The sequence below is a fragment of the Heteronotia binoei genome, chromosome 9 (genome assembly GCF_032191835.1).
Source record: "Heteronotia binoei isolate CCM8104 ecotype False Entrance Well chromosome 9, APGP_CSIRO_Hbin_v1, whole genome shotgun sequence".
In the NCBI taxonomy this organism is placed as follows: Eukaryota; Metazoa; Chordata; class Lepidosauria; order Squamata; family Gekkonidae; genus Heteronotia; species Heteronotia binoei.
Genome location: NC_083231.1, coordinates 125,446,628 through 125,464,860, shown reverse-complemented (window position 1 = coordinate 125,464,860; position 18,233 = coordinate 125,446,628). Strand labels below are relative to the sequence as shown.

The window sequence follows — 18,233 nt, the reverse complement described above, 5'->3', positions numbered from 1 at the left end:
GGCAGCCTCCTGCTCTAAGCCTGAGCACCTTTCCCCACTACCTGCCACTCTTGGGATCATTCGTACCTGGGAGCTGCCACTCGCTGCAAGTGGTCGCCGAGCCAGTCCCTAAGCTGGTGTGTGGCGGGCTGAGCAGTGGCCAATGCAACAAAGTCTCCAGTCCTAAATGGCAATTCATTGCAGCTGGTGCTTGGGCACATCTGGAGCACCATTTTTCTCTAAGTGTTGAGTTGTGGATCTGGTGCCCTCTGCATCTCTTCCAGCTGGTTCTCATGCATTTGTCAGGTGAATCCTGTTCGGAGTAACTGGCTAGTTAGTCCAGGATCCAGTCGCAAACTTAGCAGAGGGCACCTTGAAGCCCTTTGCTCTCAGTGTGCTGGCAGTCACACAGTTACACTGAGCCGCTTTACAGTTTCAAGACTAAGAACAGGCCTTTTATTTAGGAACCACGTTCTAGACAGTGAAGCTTGAGAGACAGAGACAGAACTAACCTAAAGTACCATGGGTGGAAAGAGAGGCGTCCAGCCTCCGTGGTGGATGTGTGTGCAAGAAGAAGAGAGAGAGGAAAGGGAATGAAGGGAGGCCGTTACCCTGCGATCCCTCCCTCTACTGCAAAGGACAGTCAGGAGAGTCAACAGGAAGAAAAACCCACCATCTGCCTGTCTGTCTCACTGGCTGGTTTGCACTCCCCCCTTGGTGAGCTGAGACTTGAGACAGCAGCTAGGGGCTTTCTCTTCCAACAAATCCAGGGCGCCCCTGCCTTTTTGAGCCCATGGACACCTTTGGACTTGTGGCACAGGGTCACGAATCAGCTGCCGCAGGAGGTGGAGCCAGCTGCTGAAGGGAGGGCTGCAGGAGGAAGACCCCAAGTGCGGGAGGAAATGGGGGTGATTGGGGAAAGAGGAATGAGAGAGAATGAAACCCCCCACTCGGGTGGCATCTGTTGCTGGAGCGTTGTTGTAATCTGCTCAGCCAGTCAGAAGTGCCCGACCTGCCCCCCCCCCCACTTGGTGGGCACTGGGAAGGGTGTTGGTGGGTGTCCACAGACTGCCCATTGGGAGGAGCCTCTCGGAGGCTGCAGGACAGCACGATCGGGGTGAGGGAGAGGCCAGCAGAAGAGAGCGAGCGGCCCTTTTTCTCTTTCAGTCCTACTGCTCCGACCCCAACCTGGTCTTGGATCTGAAGAACCTGATTGTGCTTTTTGCTGACACGCTGCAGGTGGGCACTTGCTCTTTGCCGGGGACCTGCCCTCCGAAACCCACCAGGCCCCTGGCCAGCCCTCCCGCCCTTGGACTTCTCCCTCTCTCTCCACCGGCCCCTCCCACAAGACGCGCGGCTGTTGGCGGCTCCTGTCTTCCTGAGCTTGGGCCGCTTGACTGACACCAAGCCAGGCTGCTGCTCTCCTCCCCTTGCTTGATCCTGAGTGTGGAGGGAGGCTTTGGGAGTCCTGGGTGCAAATCCCTGCAATGCCCTGCAGCTTGCTGGGTGTTCTGAGCTGACCCCGCAGAGAAGGGGGAATCCCGACTGCAGCAGCCCCTCAGAGGGAGGCTGGGATGGAAGCGTGGGTAGAGGCCTTGTTTCTGAGGGGACCTTGATGCACCAGTCTGGCTCTTTTGGGCAGTTCCGACTTGCTCGTCTTGGAGGAGGCGGGGCTTGCGAGGGAGGGAGGGAGGAGGGAGGCCGTGTGCTGGGGCCTGGAGCTTGCAGGCTTTTCTCAGCTCAGGATTCCTCGCAGTGTCTCCAGCCACATGTCCCTTCCTAAGGCCACAAATGTAGCTTCTGGGGGGCCCGAAGCCAAGGAGCTGCTCCGCCTGCTGCCCTTGAAGCACCCCTGGGGACAGGGACACCACCAGACAGTGGGGTTGACTGCAGCTCTCTCTCGGCTGTGTTGCACTCGCCCTGCGGAGTGGAGAGCTTCCCTGCCACGCTCTTGATGCTGCTGCGTTCTCTTTGGCCAGGGCTACGGCTTCCCCGTCAACCAGCTCTTTGACTTGCTGCTGGAAATCCGGGATCAGTACGGTGAGACGCTGCTGAAGAAGTGGGCCGGAGTCTTCAGGTGAGGCCGAGCTGCTACCGAAAGGAGCCTGGATGCCAAGCCGGATTTCATATGTGGCTGAATCTTATCCCTGCTCTGAGGGGCTTCAGCGTGGCCCAAGTTGCAGTGGCTGCCGCACATGATGTCCCTGTTATGGTTTTTGTTAGCAGAGTGGCGCAGAGAAAACTACAAAGCAGCCAGGCACACGTGTGCAGCTTTCACAAAGCAATCTTTACTTGTCTAGTGAGGAAGGGAGTAGCTTGGAGTTCTGCGAAACAAGAAAACTGTTGGTCTTCTCTAACTACATGTTGACTCTCTGAGATCTAAACAGCAATTGGCAAGGAAGTCTAGAGGCTTAAACAAAGGACCACAAACTGAAAACCACGCCTTTCTCCCTAGACCACCCCCAATCTCTTCATTACCCAGCTAGGGCTTCCCCATACAGGTTAATATGCATATCGACACCTTGCCTCTTACGGAAGTTTGTGTGGACTAGCTCATTGGTCCTACCACTGACTGGTATCAGCATGCATAAAGAAACAATTAATGAACTCACGACTCCAGGAAGTGGAGTTGCCCAAACCCAACAGTCCCAGGCTTCAGAGGCACCTCTGATTGCTCTGCTGCTCTCCCCGATTGGCCCGGTCACAGCAGTGAGCCACTAGCTCACCTAAATGGCGCAAGAGTGGTCATCCCCCTGTGGGCTTCTCAGGTGCAGAGGCCAGAAGTAGCAGGCCTGGAGCTGTGGTGGTGGGGCCAGGAGGGGGGCTCGTGCACCCAGAGGTTCTCTTGCTCCTTTGTTTCCCTGCTGGGTGCCCTTCTCTAGCGTCTGCAGTGACTTGGGTTAGAGAAGGGCTTTTATTTTTTTTAACTAAAATATTTTTATGCTGCTTTCCTGCATGATCAAAGTCCACAAGGCAGCGAGCATAAAAACACTAAAACGTTTAAGCCATTAAAAGTAGTTAAAAATTAATAAACTAATTCAATCAAAAACACATAAGGCACCCCAGCACCCAGGGAGGAAGGCTACTAGCCACTGTTGGGGGGCATGACAGATGAAACAAAAAAGTCGTCACCTGCTGGCCGAAGACACTGATAGAGGGAGACAGACAAATCTCCCCGGGGAAAGTGTTCCGAAGTTTTGGTGACACAACCAAGAAGGCCCTGCCTGCGGTTGCCACCTATTTTACCTGCCTTCTGGTGTCCTTTATCACCCAGGAGCTGTGCCTCTTCGTCTTCAACCAGGGCTATCTAAGGGCTGCACTTAGGATGAAACTGGAATCCATATGCCTGAGGTTTCCAAAGCATAACAGCATTTCTCTACTGTATATGACTGTGTTTGGCCCAGCCCCACAAGGAGAGCGTCCCTGTTTTTTTCTTCTTACCCAGATATGTCAACGTCTAAAGTTTCCGTTCCCCGGGTACATGTGCTGTTTTGTTGTCTTTCACAGAAACATCCTTGATTCAGATAACTACAGTCCCATCCCAGTGGCCTCTGAAGAGCTGTATCAGAAGATGGTGGGGCAGTTTCCATTCCACGATGCAGAGCTGGAGAAGGTGAGTGGGCAGAGGGGAAGAGGCTGCTGGGGCTTCCAGCTCTCCTCGCAGTTGTTGCCAAAGAGGCTGGGTGGGCGGGTGGGTGTCTCTTTAGGAGTCTTCTGCCCCACGGAGGAGGAGACCCTCCTGGACCCCTGTGGTCCCTCCCCCTGAGTGACTGCCTTTGGAACCCCTCACGCCTGGCCCTCTGAAAGATGCTGCTTCCATGAGGGCTGCTGGAACCTCCAGCTTGGGTAGCCTGGAGGGAAGCCGCATTCAGCCAGCTGGGGAATTCAAGTGAGATTGGTGAGGGAGGGGTCTGTAGGAAGAAGAAGAAGAAGAAGATATCCCGCCCTCCTCTCCAAATCTCAGAGCGGCTCACGATCTCCTTTCCCTTCCTCCCCCGCAACAGGCACCCTGTGAGGTAGGTGAGGCTGAGAGGGCTCTCACAGAGAAGGTGCCCTTTCAAGGATTACTCCACAAGAGTTATGGCTAACCCAAGGCCATTCCAGCAGCTGCAAGTGGAGGAGTGGGGAATCAAACCCATTTCTCCCAGATAAGAGTCCACGCACTTAACCACTACACCAAACTGGCTCTCTCAATAATAAGATATTGGATTTATATTCCGCCCTTCACTGTGAATCTCAGAGTGCCTCACAATCTCCTTTATCTTCCTCCCCCACAACAGACACCCTGTGAGGTGGGTGAGGCTGAGAGGGCTCTCACAGAGAAGGTGCCCTTTCAAGGACTACTCCACAAGAGCTATGGCTAACCCAAGGCCATTCCAGCAGCTGCAAGTGGAGGAGTGGGGAATCAAACCCGGTTCTCCCTGATAAGAGAGCTCTGGCTGACCCAAGGCCATTCCAGCAGCTGCAAGTGGAGGAGTGGGGAATCAAACCCGGTTCTCCCAGATAAGAGAGCTCTGGCTGACACAAGGCCATTCCAGCAGCTGCAAGTGGAGGAGTGGGGAATCAAACCCGGTTCTCCCAGATAAGAAAGCTCTGGCTGATCCAAGGCCACTCCAGCAGCTGCAAGTGGAGGAGTGGGGAATCAAACCAGGTTCTCCCAGAGAAGAGTCCATGCACTTAACCACTACACCAAACTGGCTCTCTCAATAATAAGTTATTGGATTTATATCCCGCCCTTCACTCTGAATCTCAGAGTGGCTCAGAATCTCCTTTCCCTTCCTCCCCAACAACAGACACCCTGTGAGGTGGGTGGGGCTGAGAGAGCTCTGACAGAAACTGCCCTTTCAAGACCAACTCCTGCGATAGCTCTGGCTGACCCACGGCAAGTGGAGGAGTGGGGAATCAAACCTGGTTCCCCCAGATGAGAGTCCGCACACTTAACCACTACACCAAACTGAAGGTGGAGGAATAGCACTGGACCTCCTTTTTTTTTTTTTTTTTTAAAGCCATGCTAATTCTGTACTGGATTCCTCTCTCACTAGGGACAGAACGATGCCTCCATGCTCAGATCTGTTTCTCTCCTCTTGTCGCTCTGTGAACTCACAAGTGTGCGGCCTTCCCATGCAAGTGGGAGTTGGAGGATGAGCCCAGAGAGGGGAGGGGGAGCGCTGTGCCCCACAGAGGGTAATATAGAATCATAGAGTTGGAAGGCACCTCCCGGGTCATCTAGTCCATCCCCCTGCACAAGGCAGGAAACTCACACGCCCAGCGGCCCCTGCTGCACACCCAGATGGCTGCAGCAGGCCCCCTCGTGCAAGAGCGTGAGCAGGCAGCCGAGTCCCTCAGCCTCAGAAGAGCTCACTGCTCCCCCTGGAGACACCACGCGACCACGGAAACTGTCTCTGACCACCCAACTCTTCTTTTTGCAGCAACCATTCCCAAAGAAGTTCCCCTTTTCTGAGTTTGTGCCTAGAGTTTACGTCCAGATTAAGGAATTCATCTACGCTTGCCTAAAGTTCTCTGAAGACCTTCATCTCAGGTATGTTAACCACGACACTGGTATCCATGTCTGCTAAAAGTGTAGTATCGTTCTTGGCGGAGGTCGTTTTGTAGAGAAATAGGTGGTGGAGCTCATCGGCATAACTCATTAGCATATGCTGCCCCCGCCCCAGCCAAAAGCAACCCGACACAAGAAAGGAGAGCGCTGGGTCAGTGAGGCTGCTGGGGGTGTGGCAAAGCCCCTGGGGGCCCACTGGCTGCCGCTCTCCTTCACCAGGGATTGTTATGCAGCTGCACCTCCTATTCTGTGGACAAGGGAGGTAGGTGGGGAGGAAGAGGGGGAACCCTCAGGAAGGTTCAGGAGCTGTTCAGGGCTCCTGGGAGCTCCTGCTGAATCGAGGCCTGGTTCTTGGGCAGTGGAAAGACATCCTCCCTTTGACTGACGAGAGAGACAGGGGGGGGGGGTTCCCTGCTGCAGCTGCCGCCACAGGAGACAATCAAGTGATGAGAGGGGTTTGCGGGGGGGGGGGGGGGCGGTTAGTCCATTTTTTTTTAAGCCATGAATGAAGTGGATGGGAGGGCCCATTTCCTAGTAAGGCTGCCAACTTCATATTAGGGAATTCTTGGAGATGAGTGGGGTGGAGCCCGGGCATGGGGAAGGCAGGGACAGCAGCATGGTCTGATGCCGGAGAATCCACCCTCTGTAGCAGCCACTTTCTACAGGGGGGGCTGTTCTCTGTGGTCTGGAGACCAGCCGTAGTTCTGGGGAATCTCCAGGTCCCACCTGGAGGCTGGCAACCCTGTTCCCTATGGCTGGCCACCTTCGCAGCCTAAACAGCAGTGAATCTTGTGGAGGGATGAAGGTGAGCCCATGGAGTCTGGGATGGAGAAGCCCACAAGTCCGATGCATGGGATGTTGCTGGAGTCCCCTGCTGTGTTCGAGAGAGTGTGTCTGTGGGGGGAGAGTGCCGTGAGCAGGGAAGGTGTCAGACAGCCTGCTCAGCAGGAGAGTAACCAAGGGCTGGCCCTGTTGGGCTGCTGCCTGGGGCATGTGAGCGTATGGGGCCCCTCCTGAGCCTGAGAGAAACTAGACATGCTAAGTGAGAAATTGTCTTCCGGATTTCTGGTTTCCAAATGTAGTTTGTAATGATTTGTGTAGCAGAACATGGAGACAGAGTGAGGAAGCTTCAGGGTTCCATGAGAGTGTTTAGTGGGGAGTGGGCTTAAGGGTGGGAGAGCTCTGGAGGGCAAAGGGGCAGCCCTGCTTTCTAATTCCCCTCCTGAGGACGAGAAACAGAGAGGGCTCCAAGGCCAGAGACCAGGTGTGGCAGAGCTGCAGGCCGGGCCGTATGGCCAGAGCGGCTTTGGGGCAGTGCTGCTGCCGTGGCAGTTGTGTTCTCTGCCTGCCATGCGGGATATAGAGTGGGGTGTCTGCTTGGATGAGGAATTGCTCTTGGGCACTTGTATCCACCTCCCCCCCCCCCATGCTGGGTGTGAATAACAAACTGGCTCCTCCACCTGCAGCCACTCCTGCGATGGAGGTTTTGCGACTGCGCCCAGAGGCGTGGCTTTCATTCTGATTGTTGAAAGGGAAGGAGAAGAAGAAGGCCTTTTCTTCATATTGTTGCTCTGCAAAGGCCTTTCTAATGGCAGAAAGTGAGGAGGACCTAAAGAACCTCTAGTTGAGGGTGAAAGAGGAGAGCACAAAAGCAGGCTTGAAACTCAACATCAGAAAAAGCTAAGATCATGGCATCCGGCCCCATTATACCTTGGCAAATAGAAGAGGAAGACATGGAAGTAGTGACAGACTTCACATTTCTGGGATCCAAGATCACTGCAGATGGTGACTGTAGCCATGACATTAAAAAATGTTTGCTCCTTGGGAGGACAGCTATGGCGAACCTGGGCAGTATAATAAAAAGTAGAGGCATCACCCTGCCAACAAAAGTCTGTATAGTCAAAGCAATGGTATTCCCAGTAGTCATGTATGGCTGTGAGAGCTGGACCATAAGGAAGGCTGAGTGCAGAAGAATAGATGCTTTTGAGCTATGGTGCTGGAGAAGACTCTTGAGAGTCCCTTGGACTGCGAGAAGATCCAGTCAGTCAGTCCTAAGGGAAATCAACCCAGACTGTTCCCTGGAAGGTCAGATGCTGAAGCTGAAGCTCAAATCCTTTGGCCACCCAATGAGAAGGGAGCACTCGCTGGAGAAGACCCTGATGCTGGGAAAGACAGAAGGCAAGAGAAGAAGGGGACGGCAAAAGAGAAGACGGCTGGACAGCGTTACTGATGTAACAAACACAAATTTGAGCAGACTTCGGAGGATGGTGGAAGACAGGAGGGCCTGGTGTGACTTTGTCCAGGGGGTCACAAAGAGTTGGACTCGACTGTGCGACTGAACAACGACAAAAGGCCTTTTGCTGGATATCAGATCCTTTCCCCACTCGGCATCAGCTCTGCAGCATATGACGTCCTGCTTTGCAGAGGCTGCCAAGCTATTTGGCCTAGAAGTTAGTCTGAAGAAGACAGAAGTTCTCCACCAGCCTGCACCCCAGGAAGATTATCACCCTCCCTGCATCACTGTGGGTGAATCAGTTCTGAAGACCGTCCAGCAGTTCAGCTACCTGGGGTGCATCATCTCCTCAGATGCCAAGATCGACAAGGAGATTGACAACAGGCTGGCAAAGGCAAACCGTGCCTTTGGCCGACTGCACAAAAGAGTGTAGAGCAACAAGCATCTGAAAAAAGGCACAAAGATCAATGTTTACAAAGCGGTTGTGATGACAACCCTCATCTACGGCTCCGAATCGTGGGTTTTATACCGTCATCACCTGCGACTCCTTGAGCGCTTTCATCAGCGCTGCCTTCGCACCATCCTCAACATCCACTGGAGTGACTTTGTGACCAACACTGAAGTCCTCAAGAGGGCGGAGGTTACCAGCATCGAGGCACTGCTGTTGAAGACGCAGCTGCGCTGGGCAGGGCATATTTCTAGGATGGAAAACCACCGCCTTCCCAAGATTGCCCTGTATGGCGAACTCTCCACCGGCCATCGAAATAGAGGGGCACCAAAGAAGAGGTACAAGGACTCCTTGAAGAAATCCCTTAGCACCTGTCACATCAACCATCACCAGTGGTCTGACCTAGCCTCAGATCGCAAAGCATGGAGGCACACCATCCACCAGGCTGTCTCTTCCTTTGAGAACACACGCATAGCTGGTCTTGAGGACAAAAGGAGATTGAGGAAGAATCGCACTGCTACAGGACCAACGCTAAATCAGACTTTTCCCTGCAGCCGCTGTGGCCGGACCTGCCTGTCCCACATTGGTCTTGTCAGCCACCAGCGAGCCTGCAGCAAACGTGGGCTATTGCACCCTTCTTAAATCTTCGTTCGCGAAGCCAAGCCGAGAGAGAGAGAGATCCTTTCCTACCATTTCTGCATAAAGTGGCTTCCTGTGTCTTTGTGATGAGTGTTCCTGGTTCAGTGGTCTTGTCTTAAGAAGATGGCTTGTAATGAACTCCAACGTCTTATAAATAAGTTTCAATTTGTCTACTATAAGAGTAGTTTGTGACACCCCCAGACTGAGATCCTGAGACCTCTTTTCAACATCCACATCTGGGAGTTCCAGATCCTCTCCCCCCACTGAGATCAGTGAGTTGCTTTGGTTCAAAGAACGGGAGCTCCCACGTTCCTCAGCCTCCTTAGGTCGGCCACAAGCTCTTTCAGGGCTGTTCTGCTCAAGAGCAGTTTCTGTCAGAGCTCTCTCAGCCCCACTCACCTCACAGGGTCTCTGTTGTGGGGAGGGGAAGGGAAAGGAAAGGAAATTGGTAAGCTGCTCCTTCGGCTAGCGAAGGGTGGAGTATAAATCCAATCTCTTCTTCTTCTTCTCCACTTGACTCGGCTACATTAAAGGGTCAAGCCTATTTTTTTAAGGAAACTGGAGAAACCCTCACTAACACAAGTGCAGTGCAGCCCCCTGAAAGGCCACATCTCAGCTGGTGGAGCCTGAGTCAAGTCTGGGTTGTCCCCTGGCTCTGGACACCTCCTGAACAATCCCCTTGGACCCCTCGTGTTAAACGATACGAATGCAGAAGCCTTCTTGACATCCTCATGCAGCCATTCCACCAGCTGGGAGCAGCAACAGAGAAGTCTCAGGTATAGGCTGCTGGTGAGCCTTCTGGAGGCACTGGTTGTTGAAGGAGGAGGAGAAGAAGAGATTAGATTTATACCCTGCCCTTCACTACCCAAAGGAATCTCAATGCGGCTTCCAGTCTCCTTTCTCTTCCCCGCCCCACAACAGACACCCTGTGAGGGAAGTGGGGCTGAGAGAGCTCTCCCAGTACTGCTGTCGAGAGGAACAGCTCTGTGAGAGCTGTGACTGACCCAAGGTCACTCCAACAGCTACCTGTGAAGGAGTGGGGGGAATCAAACCCAGCTCTCTCAGATAAGAGTCTGTGCACTTAACCACTACACGAAACTGGCTCACCAAACTGGAGGGGGGGGGGAGAAAGGGAGGTGGAAGTAGGTTGGTGGGACACCTGCAAGCTGCTGTGTTTTGAATGGAGATTTCAGGCCTCATATCTGGCTTTCAGGGGAGATGTCAGTGGGTTTGGTCTTCCTCCTGCTCACAGACTCCTCCTCAGGGTTCTTCTGACGGGCCCCTTCCTTTCCCCAGCCATGCTGGCCATTCGAGCTGAGGCACAAGCCACAGGGGTCTTTGTTCAGCTTGTTGCTTCCTTTCCCTCCCTGAATTTCCTCTGGCAGCAGCCCTGGCAAAGGGCCTTCCCCAGACTGCCACTTTGGGGCTTCATAGAATCATGGAGTTGGAGAGGACCTCCAGGGTCATCGAGTCCAACCCCCTGCACAATTCAGGAAACTCACAAACCCCTCCCCCTCAATTCACAGGATCTTCATTGCTGTCAGGTGGCCATCTAGCCTCTGTTCAAAACCTCCAAGGAAGGAGAGCCCACCACCTCCCGAGGAGGAAGCTTCTTCCACTGAGGAACCGCTCTAGCGGTCAGGAAGTTCTTCCTAATAGAATCCTAGAGTTGGAATGTGGCCAAGTGCAAAGTAATACACATTGGGGCCAAGAATCCCAGCTACATATACAAGTTGATGGGGTGTGAACTGGCCGAGACTGACCAAGAGAGAGATCTTGGGGTTGTGGTAGATGACTCACTGAAAATGTCAACACAGTGTGCGATTGCAATAAAAAAGGCCAACGCCATGCTGGGAATTATTAGGAAGGGAATTGAAAACAAATCAGCCAGTATCATAATGCCCCTGTATAAATCGATGGTGCGGTCTCATTTGGAGTACTGTGTGCAGTTCTGGTCACCGCACCTCAAAAGGATATTATAGCATTGGAAAAAGTGCCGAAAAGGGCAACTGGAATGATTAAAGGTTTGGAACACTTTCCCTAAGAAGAAAGGTTAAAACGCTTGGGGCTCTTTAGCTTGGAGAAACTGCGGGGTGACATGATAGAGGTTTACAAGATAATGCATGGGATGGAGAAAGTAGAGAAAGAGGTACTTTTCTCCCTTTCTCACAATACAGGAATTCATCGGCATTCTATGAAATTACTGAGCAGACAGGTTAAAATGGATAAAAGGAAGTACTTTTTCATCCAAAGGGTGATTAACACATGGAATTCACTGCCACAGGAGGTGATGGTGGCTACAAGCATAGCCAGCTTTAAGAGGGGATTGGATAAAAATATGGAGCAGAGGTCCATCAGTGGCTATTAGTTACAGTGTGTGTGTGTATATAAAATTTTTGGCCCCTGTGTGACACAGAGTGTTGGACTGGAGGGGCCATTGGCCTGATCCAACAGGGCTTCTCTTATGTTCTTATGTGACACAGAGTGTTGGACTGGAGGGGCCATTGGCCTGATCCAACATGGCTTCTCTTATGTTTATTTATTTATTTTTATTTATTTATTCGGGATTTATATCCCGCCCTTCCCACAAGTGGCTCAGGGCGGCTTCCAACAATTAATCAAATATAAAATTTAAACAGTTTTAAGTTTAAAACAATTAGATACTTAAACATTTAAAACCTTAAAAACCAGTACATTTCAATTTGATAAAAACAATTTTTTTTGTTCTTATGTGACACAGAGTGTTGGACTGGAGGGGCCATTGGCCTGACCCAACAGGGTTTCTCTTATGTGACACAGAGTGTTGGACTGGATGGACCAGTGGCCTGATGCAACAGGGCTTCTCTTATGTTGGAAGGGATCTCCAAGGTCATCTAGTCCAATCCCCTGCACAATGCAGGAAACTCACAAACCCCTCCCCCTAAATGCACAGGATCTTCATTGCTGTCAGAGGGCCATCCAGCCTCTGTTTAAAAACCTCCAAGGAAGGAGCACCTTTCTTCTTCCTCCTGGGCTTTGGCTGGAGCGAGGGGGCTTGCCCCTGCAGCCTCCGCTCTGCACAAGCCGCTGTTGACTCTCCCCTTTAACTTGACAGCTGGGATCAGTTTTTATTAGGAAGTTTGCCTGCTAAGCCAGCAGCGACTTCTCTGTCTTGTCTGTCTGCCTCTCTCCTCCTTGTCATGTTCAGGGCACCCCGGAGTGACTGGGGCCAGGCCGTCAATCCCAGCCGTTGCAAAGGTCACGGCTGCTGGTGCAAGGGTCTTGGGCCGTCAGCCGTCACTGTCACAGGTGGCTCTCTGGGCTCGGGAGACCAGCCCCTGCAGCGGCAAGCAGCACAGAAGGAGTTCTTTCTTAATTAGGATTCCAAGCAAATGCCTTGTCAAGGTGTGGAAGGAGCACTCCCCTTCCCCCAAGGCAAGAAAGCCTGGTTGGTGCTTCCCACTCAAAGTCCAGGCAGATCAGACTTCCTGCCCTGAGGGGACAGTGCTTGTCTTCCTTGTCCTGCTTTGTGGCCTCTGGGGAATGAGCAGAATGCTGGTCTTTGAACACTTAGTGGCCCATTGGACTGGCAGAGAAGTTCCCTTTTTGTCAGCCATGTCTCCAGCCTCAGTTCTCCCCATCAGTTCAGGCTCTTGGGTGGGAAATTCAGATGTCTGCTCTTCCTGCCTCCAGATCCAGGTGGGCAGCCATGGGGGTCTGAAGCAGTAGAACAAAGTAGAAGAAGAAGAAGATATTGGATTCATATCCTGCCCTACACTCCAAATCTCAGAGACTCAGAGTGGCTCACAATCTCCTTTATTGTGGCTCACAATCTCCCCCACAATAGGCACCCTGTAAGGTGGGTGGGGCTGAGAAAGCTCTCGCAGCAGCTGCCCTTTCAGGGACAACCTCTGCCAGAGCTCTGGCTGACCCAAGACGATTCCAGCAGCTGCAGGTGGAGGAGTGGGGAATCCAACCCAGTTCTCCCAGATAAGAGAGCTCTGGCTGACCCAAGGCCATTCCAGCAGCTGCAACTGGAGGAGTGGGGGAATCAAACCCGGTTCTCCCAGATAAGAGAGCTCTGGCTGACCCAAGGCCATTCTAGCAGCTGCAAGTGGAGGAGTGGGGAATCCAACCCGGTTCTCCCAGATAAGAGAGCTCTGGCTGACCCAAGACGATTCCAGCAGGTGCAGGTGGAGGAGTGGGGAATCCAACCCAGTTCTCCCAGATAAGAGAGCTCTGGCTGACCCAAGGCCATTCCAGCAGCTGCAAGTGGAGGGGTGGGGAATCCAACCCGGTTCTCCCAGATAAGAGAGCTCTGGCTGACCCAAGGCCATTCCAGCAGCTGCAAGTGGAGGAGTGGGGAATCCAACCCGGTTCTCCCAGATAAGAGAGATCTGGCTGACCCAAGACCATTCCAGCAGCTGCAGGTGGAGGAGTGGGGAATCCAACCCGGTTCTCCCAGATAAGAGAGATCTGGCTGACCCAAGGCCATCCCAGCAGCTGCAAGTGGAGGAGTGGGGAATCCAACCCGGTTCTCCCAGATAAGAGAGATCTGGCTGACCCAAGGCCATTCCAGCAGCTGCAAGTGAGGAGTGTGGAATCCAACCCGGTTCTCCCAGATAAGAGAGCTCTGGCTGACTCAAGGCCATTCCAGCAGGTGCAAGTGGAGGATTGAACATATGAAGCTGTCTTATACTGAATCAGACCCTTGGTCCATCAAAGTCAGTATTCTCAGACTGGCAGCGGCTCTACAGGGTCTCAAGCTGAGGTTTTTTTCACACCTATTTGCCTGGACCCTTTTTTGGAGATTCCAGGGATTGAACGTGGGACTTTCTGCTTCCCAAGCACATGCTCTAGCACTGAGCCACCCAGCAGCTGCAAGTGGAGGAGTGGGGAATCAAGCCCGGTTCTCCCAGATAAGAGAGCTATGGCTGACCCTAGGCCATTCCAGCAGGTGCAAGTGGAGGAGTGGGGAATCCAACCTGGTTCTCCCAGATAAGAGAGCTATGGCTGTCCCAAGGCCATTCCAGCAGCTTCAAGTGGAGGAGTGGGGAATCAAGCCCGGTTCTCCCAGATAAGGAAGCTCTGGCTGACCCAAGGCCATTCCAGCAGGTGCAAGTGGAGGAGTGGGGAATCAAGCCCGGTTCTCCCAGATAAGAGAGCTATGGCTGACCCAAGGCCATTCCAGCAGGTGCAAGTGGAGGAGTGGGGAATCCAACCCGGTTCTTCCAGATAGGAGAGCTATGGCTGACCCAAGGCCATTCCAGCAGGTGCAAGTGGAGGAGTGGGGAATCCAACCCGGTTCTCCCAGATAGGAGAGCTATGGCTGACCCAAGGCCATTCCAGCAGGTGCAAGTGGAGGAGTGGGGAATCCAACCCGGTTCTTCCAGATAGGAGAGCTATGGCTGACCCAAGGCCATTCCAGCAGCTGCAAGTGGAGGATTGGGGAATCCAACCCGGTTCTTCCACATAGGAGAGCTATGGCTGACCCAAGGCCATTCCAGCAGGTGCAAGTGGAGGAGTGGGGAATCCAACCCGGTTCTCCCAGATAAGAGAGCTCTGGCTGACCCAAGGCCATTCCAGCAGCTGCAAGTAGAGGAGTGGGGAATCCAACCCGGTTCTTCCAGATAGGAGAGCTATGGCTGACCCAAGGCCATTCCAGCAGCTGCAAGTGGAGGATTGGGGAATCCAACCCGGTTCTTCCAGATAGGAGAGCTATGGCTGACCCAAGGCCATTCCAGCAGGTGCAAGTGGAGGAGTGGGGAATCCAACCCGGTTCTTCCAGATAGGAGAGCTATGGCTGACCCAAGGCCATTCCAGCAGCTGCAAGTGGAGGATTGGGGAATCCAACCCGGTTCTTCCAGATAGGAGAGCTATGGCTGACCCAAGGCCATTCCAGCAGGTGCAAGTGGAGGAGTGGGGAATCCAACCCGGTTCTCCCAGATAAGAGAGCTCTGGCTGACCCAAGGCCATTCCAGCAGCTGCAAGTAGAGGAGTGGGGAATCCAACCCGGTTCTTCCAGATAGGAGAGCTATGGCTGACCCAAGGCCATTCCAGCAGCTGCAAGTGGAGGATTGGGGAATCCAACCCGGTTCTTCCAGATAGGAGAGCTATGGCTGACCCAAGGCCATTCCAGCAGGTGCAAGTGGAGGAGTGGGGGAATCCAACCCGGTTCTCCCAGATAAGAGAGCTCTGGCTGACCCGAGGCCATTCCAGCAGCTGCGAGTGGAGGAGTGGGGAAACCAACCCGGTTCTCCCAGATAAGAGAGCTCTGGCTGACCCAAGGCCATTCCAGCAGCTGCGAGTGGAGGAGTGGGGAATCAAACCCAGTTCTCCCAGATAAGAGAGCTCTGGCTGACCCAAGGCCATTCCAGCAGCTGCAAGTGGAGGAGTGGGGAATCCAACCCGGTTCTCCCAGATAAGAGAGCTCTGGCTGACCCGAGGCCATTCCAGCAGCTGCGAGTGGAGGAGTGGGGAATCCAACCCGGTTCTCCCAGATAAGAGAGCTCTGGCTGACCCAAGGCCATTCCAGCAGCTGCGAGTGGAGGAGTGGGGAATCAAACCCAGTTCTCCCAGATAAGAGAGCTCTGGCTGACCCAAGGCCATTCCAGCAGCTGCAAGTGGAGGAGTGGGGAATCCAACCCGGTTTTCCCAGATAAGGGAGCTCTGGCTGACCCAAGGCCATTCCAGCAGCTGCAAGTGGAGGAGTGGGGAATCCAACCCGGTTCTCCCAGATAAGAGTCCATGCGCTTCACCCCTACACCAATCTGGCGTCAAGTAGCAGTTTTAAGACCAACGAAGTTATATTCCGAAAGCTGACGTTCTGAATAACAGAACGTCAGCTTTCCTAATATAACATTGTTGGCCTTCGAGGTACTAGAGCCGTTTGCTTCTGCATGACAGAGGCCCAGGTCAGGTCAGGCCAGGCAGAGGCTCATGAGGGGTGTGGCCTGGGACTGCCGACGCTCTTGCTGCGTTCCTCAGATGTCCTGTAGGGGGCAGGCCTGGCCCTTCCCCTGCACCTAGAATGCCCCCCAATCTTCGCAGCAAAAGGCAGTCCCTGCCCGTGGGTGGAGGAAGGGGGCCTGCAGCCTCCGCTTGCCAGGTGGACAACGCGGGGCACGCCTGCCTCTCACAGCAGCCTGCCTTCCTGTCGTTGGCCCTGTCATCTTCAGCTTTGTAATCTCCCCATTTGTCGGGCAGAACAGACTGCGGGAGCCAAAGGTCACATGGGCTGAATTAGCCGGAGCCCTGGAGGGATTCCTGCCTCTCTGTCGGAGCGGGAGTAGCAGAGTGAGGGAGATGACTTGCCCGACACAGGGCTTCAGGAAAGAAAATCAGGCAGACACGTGCAACTAGTGCCAAAAGGTGTATTAACATATATACACAACAAGTGCTCTCTTGTGCAGTCTATACAATATCACCTCCACGGACAAAGTGCTTCGCCTAACCACCATCTCACAGGGAGAGACCTGTGTGATGCACACACAGATCATATATAGTCCAAGCAGCCAATCCTGGCCGTGCTGACTCAGCAGATTGCATCACTTGGCTTCTGCCGGCTCAAGCCGGTCTGCTGATCAGGTCACTGTGACCTAGCCTGGCAGCTAGATCACCAGCTGTCATACTGTAGCTGTCAGACTGGGTTTATGTAGATTCTTGCTCCAACACACCTCCTAATCTATTTAAACCCAGTGCACCAAAACACTTTACACAGTTTACATACATGTCCACCAGCAACATTACAGTTCATATTTACGTAGCTCGGAACCCTTTCCGGAATTCGTTCAGGAACTCATCATGATTGTAAAACACATCATCGTGTTCCTGTTCAGCCAGCTCTTTCAGACGCTTGGCTTCAGCCTCCTTCTCCCTTGCCTCGCACTCTGCCACCCAGGCTTTCCATTTCTTAGCCTTTTCTTTTAACATTTCCTCAAATCCGGGTGGGTCTGGATTGGCAGTCAGAGTGACATAGGGACACTTGTACCTAGCGGGACGTTGGCCTTTGGTGGACCTGGCAGACACCCGTGGCCCTGTGCTTGGACCAGCTTTGTCTTCTTCGGGTTGCTCTGTTCCCACCTCCTGGGCTGGTTGCTCTGCCCCTGTAATTGGGTGTTGAACCTCCTGACTCTCACACTTTACCTCCAGTTCCTGCATTTGAGGCTCTGCCTCCTGACTCTGCTCGTCAGGCTCTGTGCCAGCATTCGGCTCACCTTCTCCAGCCCCACTGGGTGCCACCTCCTGGGCTGGAGTTCTGGGCTGCGCTCCAACATCGTTATCGCTACTTGGCAGCAGGACAAATTGTTTCTGCAAGGAGTGCAACCTTGGCCAGCTGCTTTCTTCATTGAACTGGGCACTCTTACTAAGTGTTATCTTGCTTTTGCTATTGCAGAAACGATAACACCTGGCCCTTGGCTTGTAGCCCAGAAAAATTAGGCTCTCTGCCCGGACATCCCCCTCCCCGCTACTCGTGGAGTGGATGCCAACCCGAGCCCGTGACCCAAAGACTTTTAAAGAACTCAAATCTGGGGTCTTGTTCAACAGTAACCTGTAAGGCACATTTTTCACAGTATTACACCAAACCCTATTTTGCAAAGAAACAGCTGCATGTATGGTTTCTGCCCAATAGGTCATTGGCAGTTGTGCATCCTCTAACATGCAATACATCACATTCTGCAATACAGCCCCATGCCCATTTTCTCGGGGCGTTGCCGGGTTCGTCAGACGGTGGGCAATGCCCTTGTTCTCCAGCCAACGTTTCATCTGGTTAGATAAGAATTCCCCCCCTCTGTCGGTTTGTACAGCTAGGAGATTAACCCCTAATTGTCTCTCCACTGCTTTGACCCACTTGGTGAATGTCTTATACACCTCAGACTTATGCACCATGGTGAAAACCCACGCGTACCTCGTGTGGTCGTCGGTGGCCACCAAGCAGTATCTCCTCCCCGACAGACTCTTTGGCAATGGGCCAATAACGTCTGAATGGACTAGTTCCAGGGCTCGTGTGCTTTCCCTTGAGCTTTCTTTAGCAACAGCACACGCCTTGCTTTTGGTCTTCTTGCAGACCTGGCAATCCAAGTAACATTTGCAAGGATTTACTTTCAAACTAGGCACAAGCTCCAGGGTTTTCTTTAACGCCCTAAATCCGCAGTGCCCAAGTCTCCTATGGAGCAAATGTATACAATTATTGTGCACAGGCTCATTCGACACCTGAGCCACCTGGGCACAATCACTCTGGACCACATACAGTTTACCTTCCCTCTTTCCTGTCACAAGCAACTTTCCCCCACCTCCCAGGATTTTGCAGCAGGTTTTCTCAAATCTCACCTGGTATCCCTGGTCAAACAGTGTGCTAACACTCAACAGGTTAGACTGCAGTGAGGGTACATACAACA

At 53.1% G+C, this 18,233-nt stretch overlaps 1 protein-coding gene across 1 annotated transcript in view; it reads left to right on the top strand.

Moving 5' to 3' along the window:
- Positions 1-18,233, top strand: part of EXOC6B (exocyst complex component 6B) — a 327,565-nt gene that overhangs the window by 175,653 nt on the left and 133,679 nt on the right. Inside the window, exons 12-15 of the mRNA XM_060247225.1 lie at positions 1,147-1,218; positions 1,959-2,056; positions 3,487-3,592; positions 5,409-5,518. Of these exons, the coding sequence (XP_060103208.1) occupies positions 1,147-1,218; positions 1,959-2,056; positions 3,487-3,592; positions 5,409-5,518 (386 nt within the window). The remainder of the gene's footprint in view (positions 1-1,146; positions 1,219-1,958; positions 2,057-3,486; positions 3,593-5,408; positions 5,519-18,233) is intronic.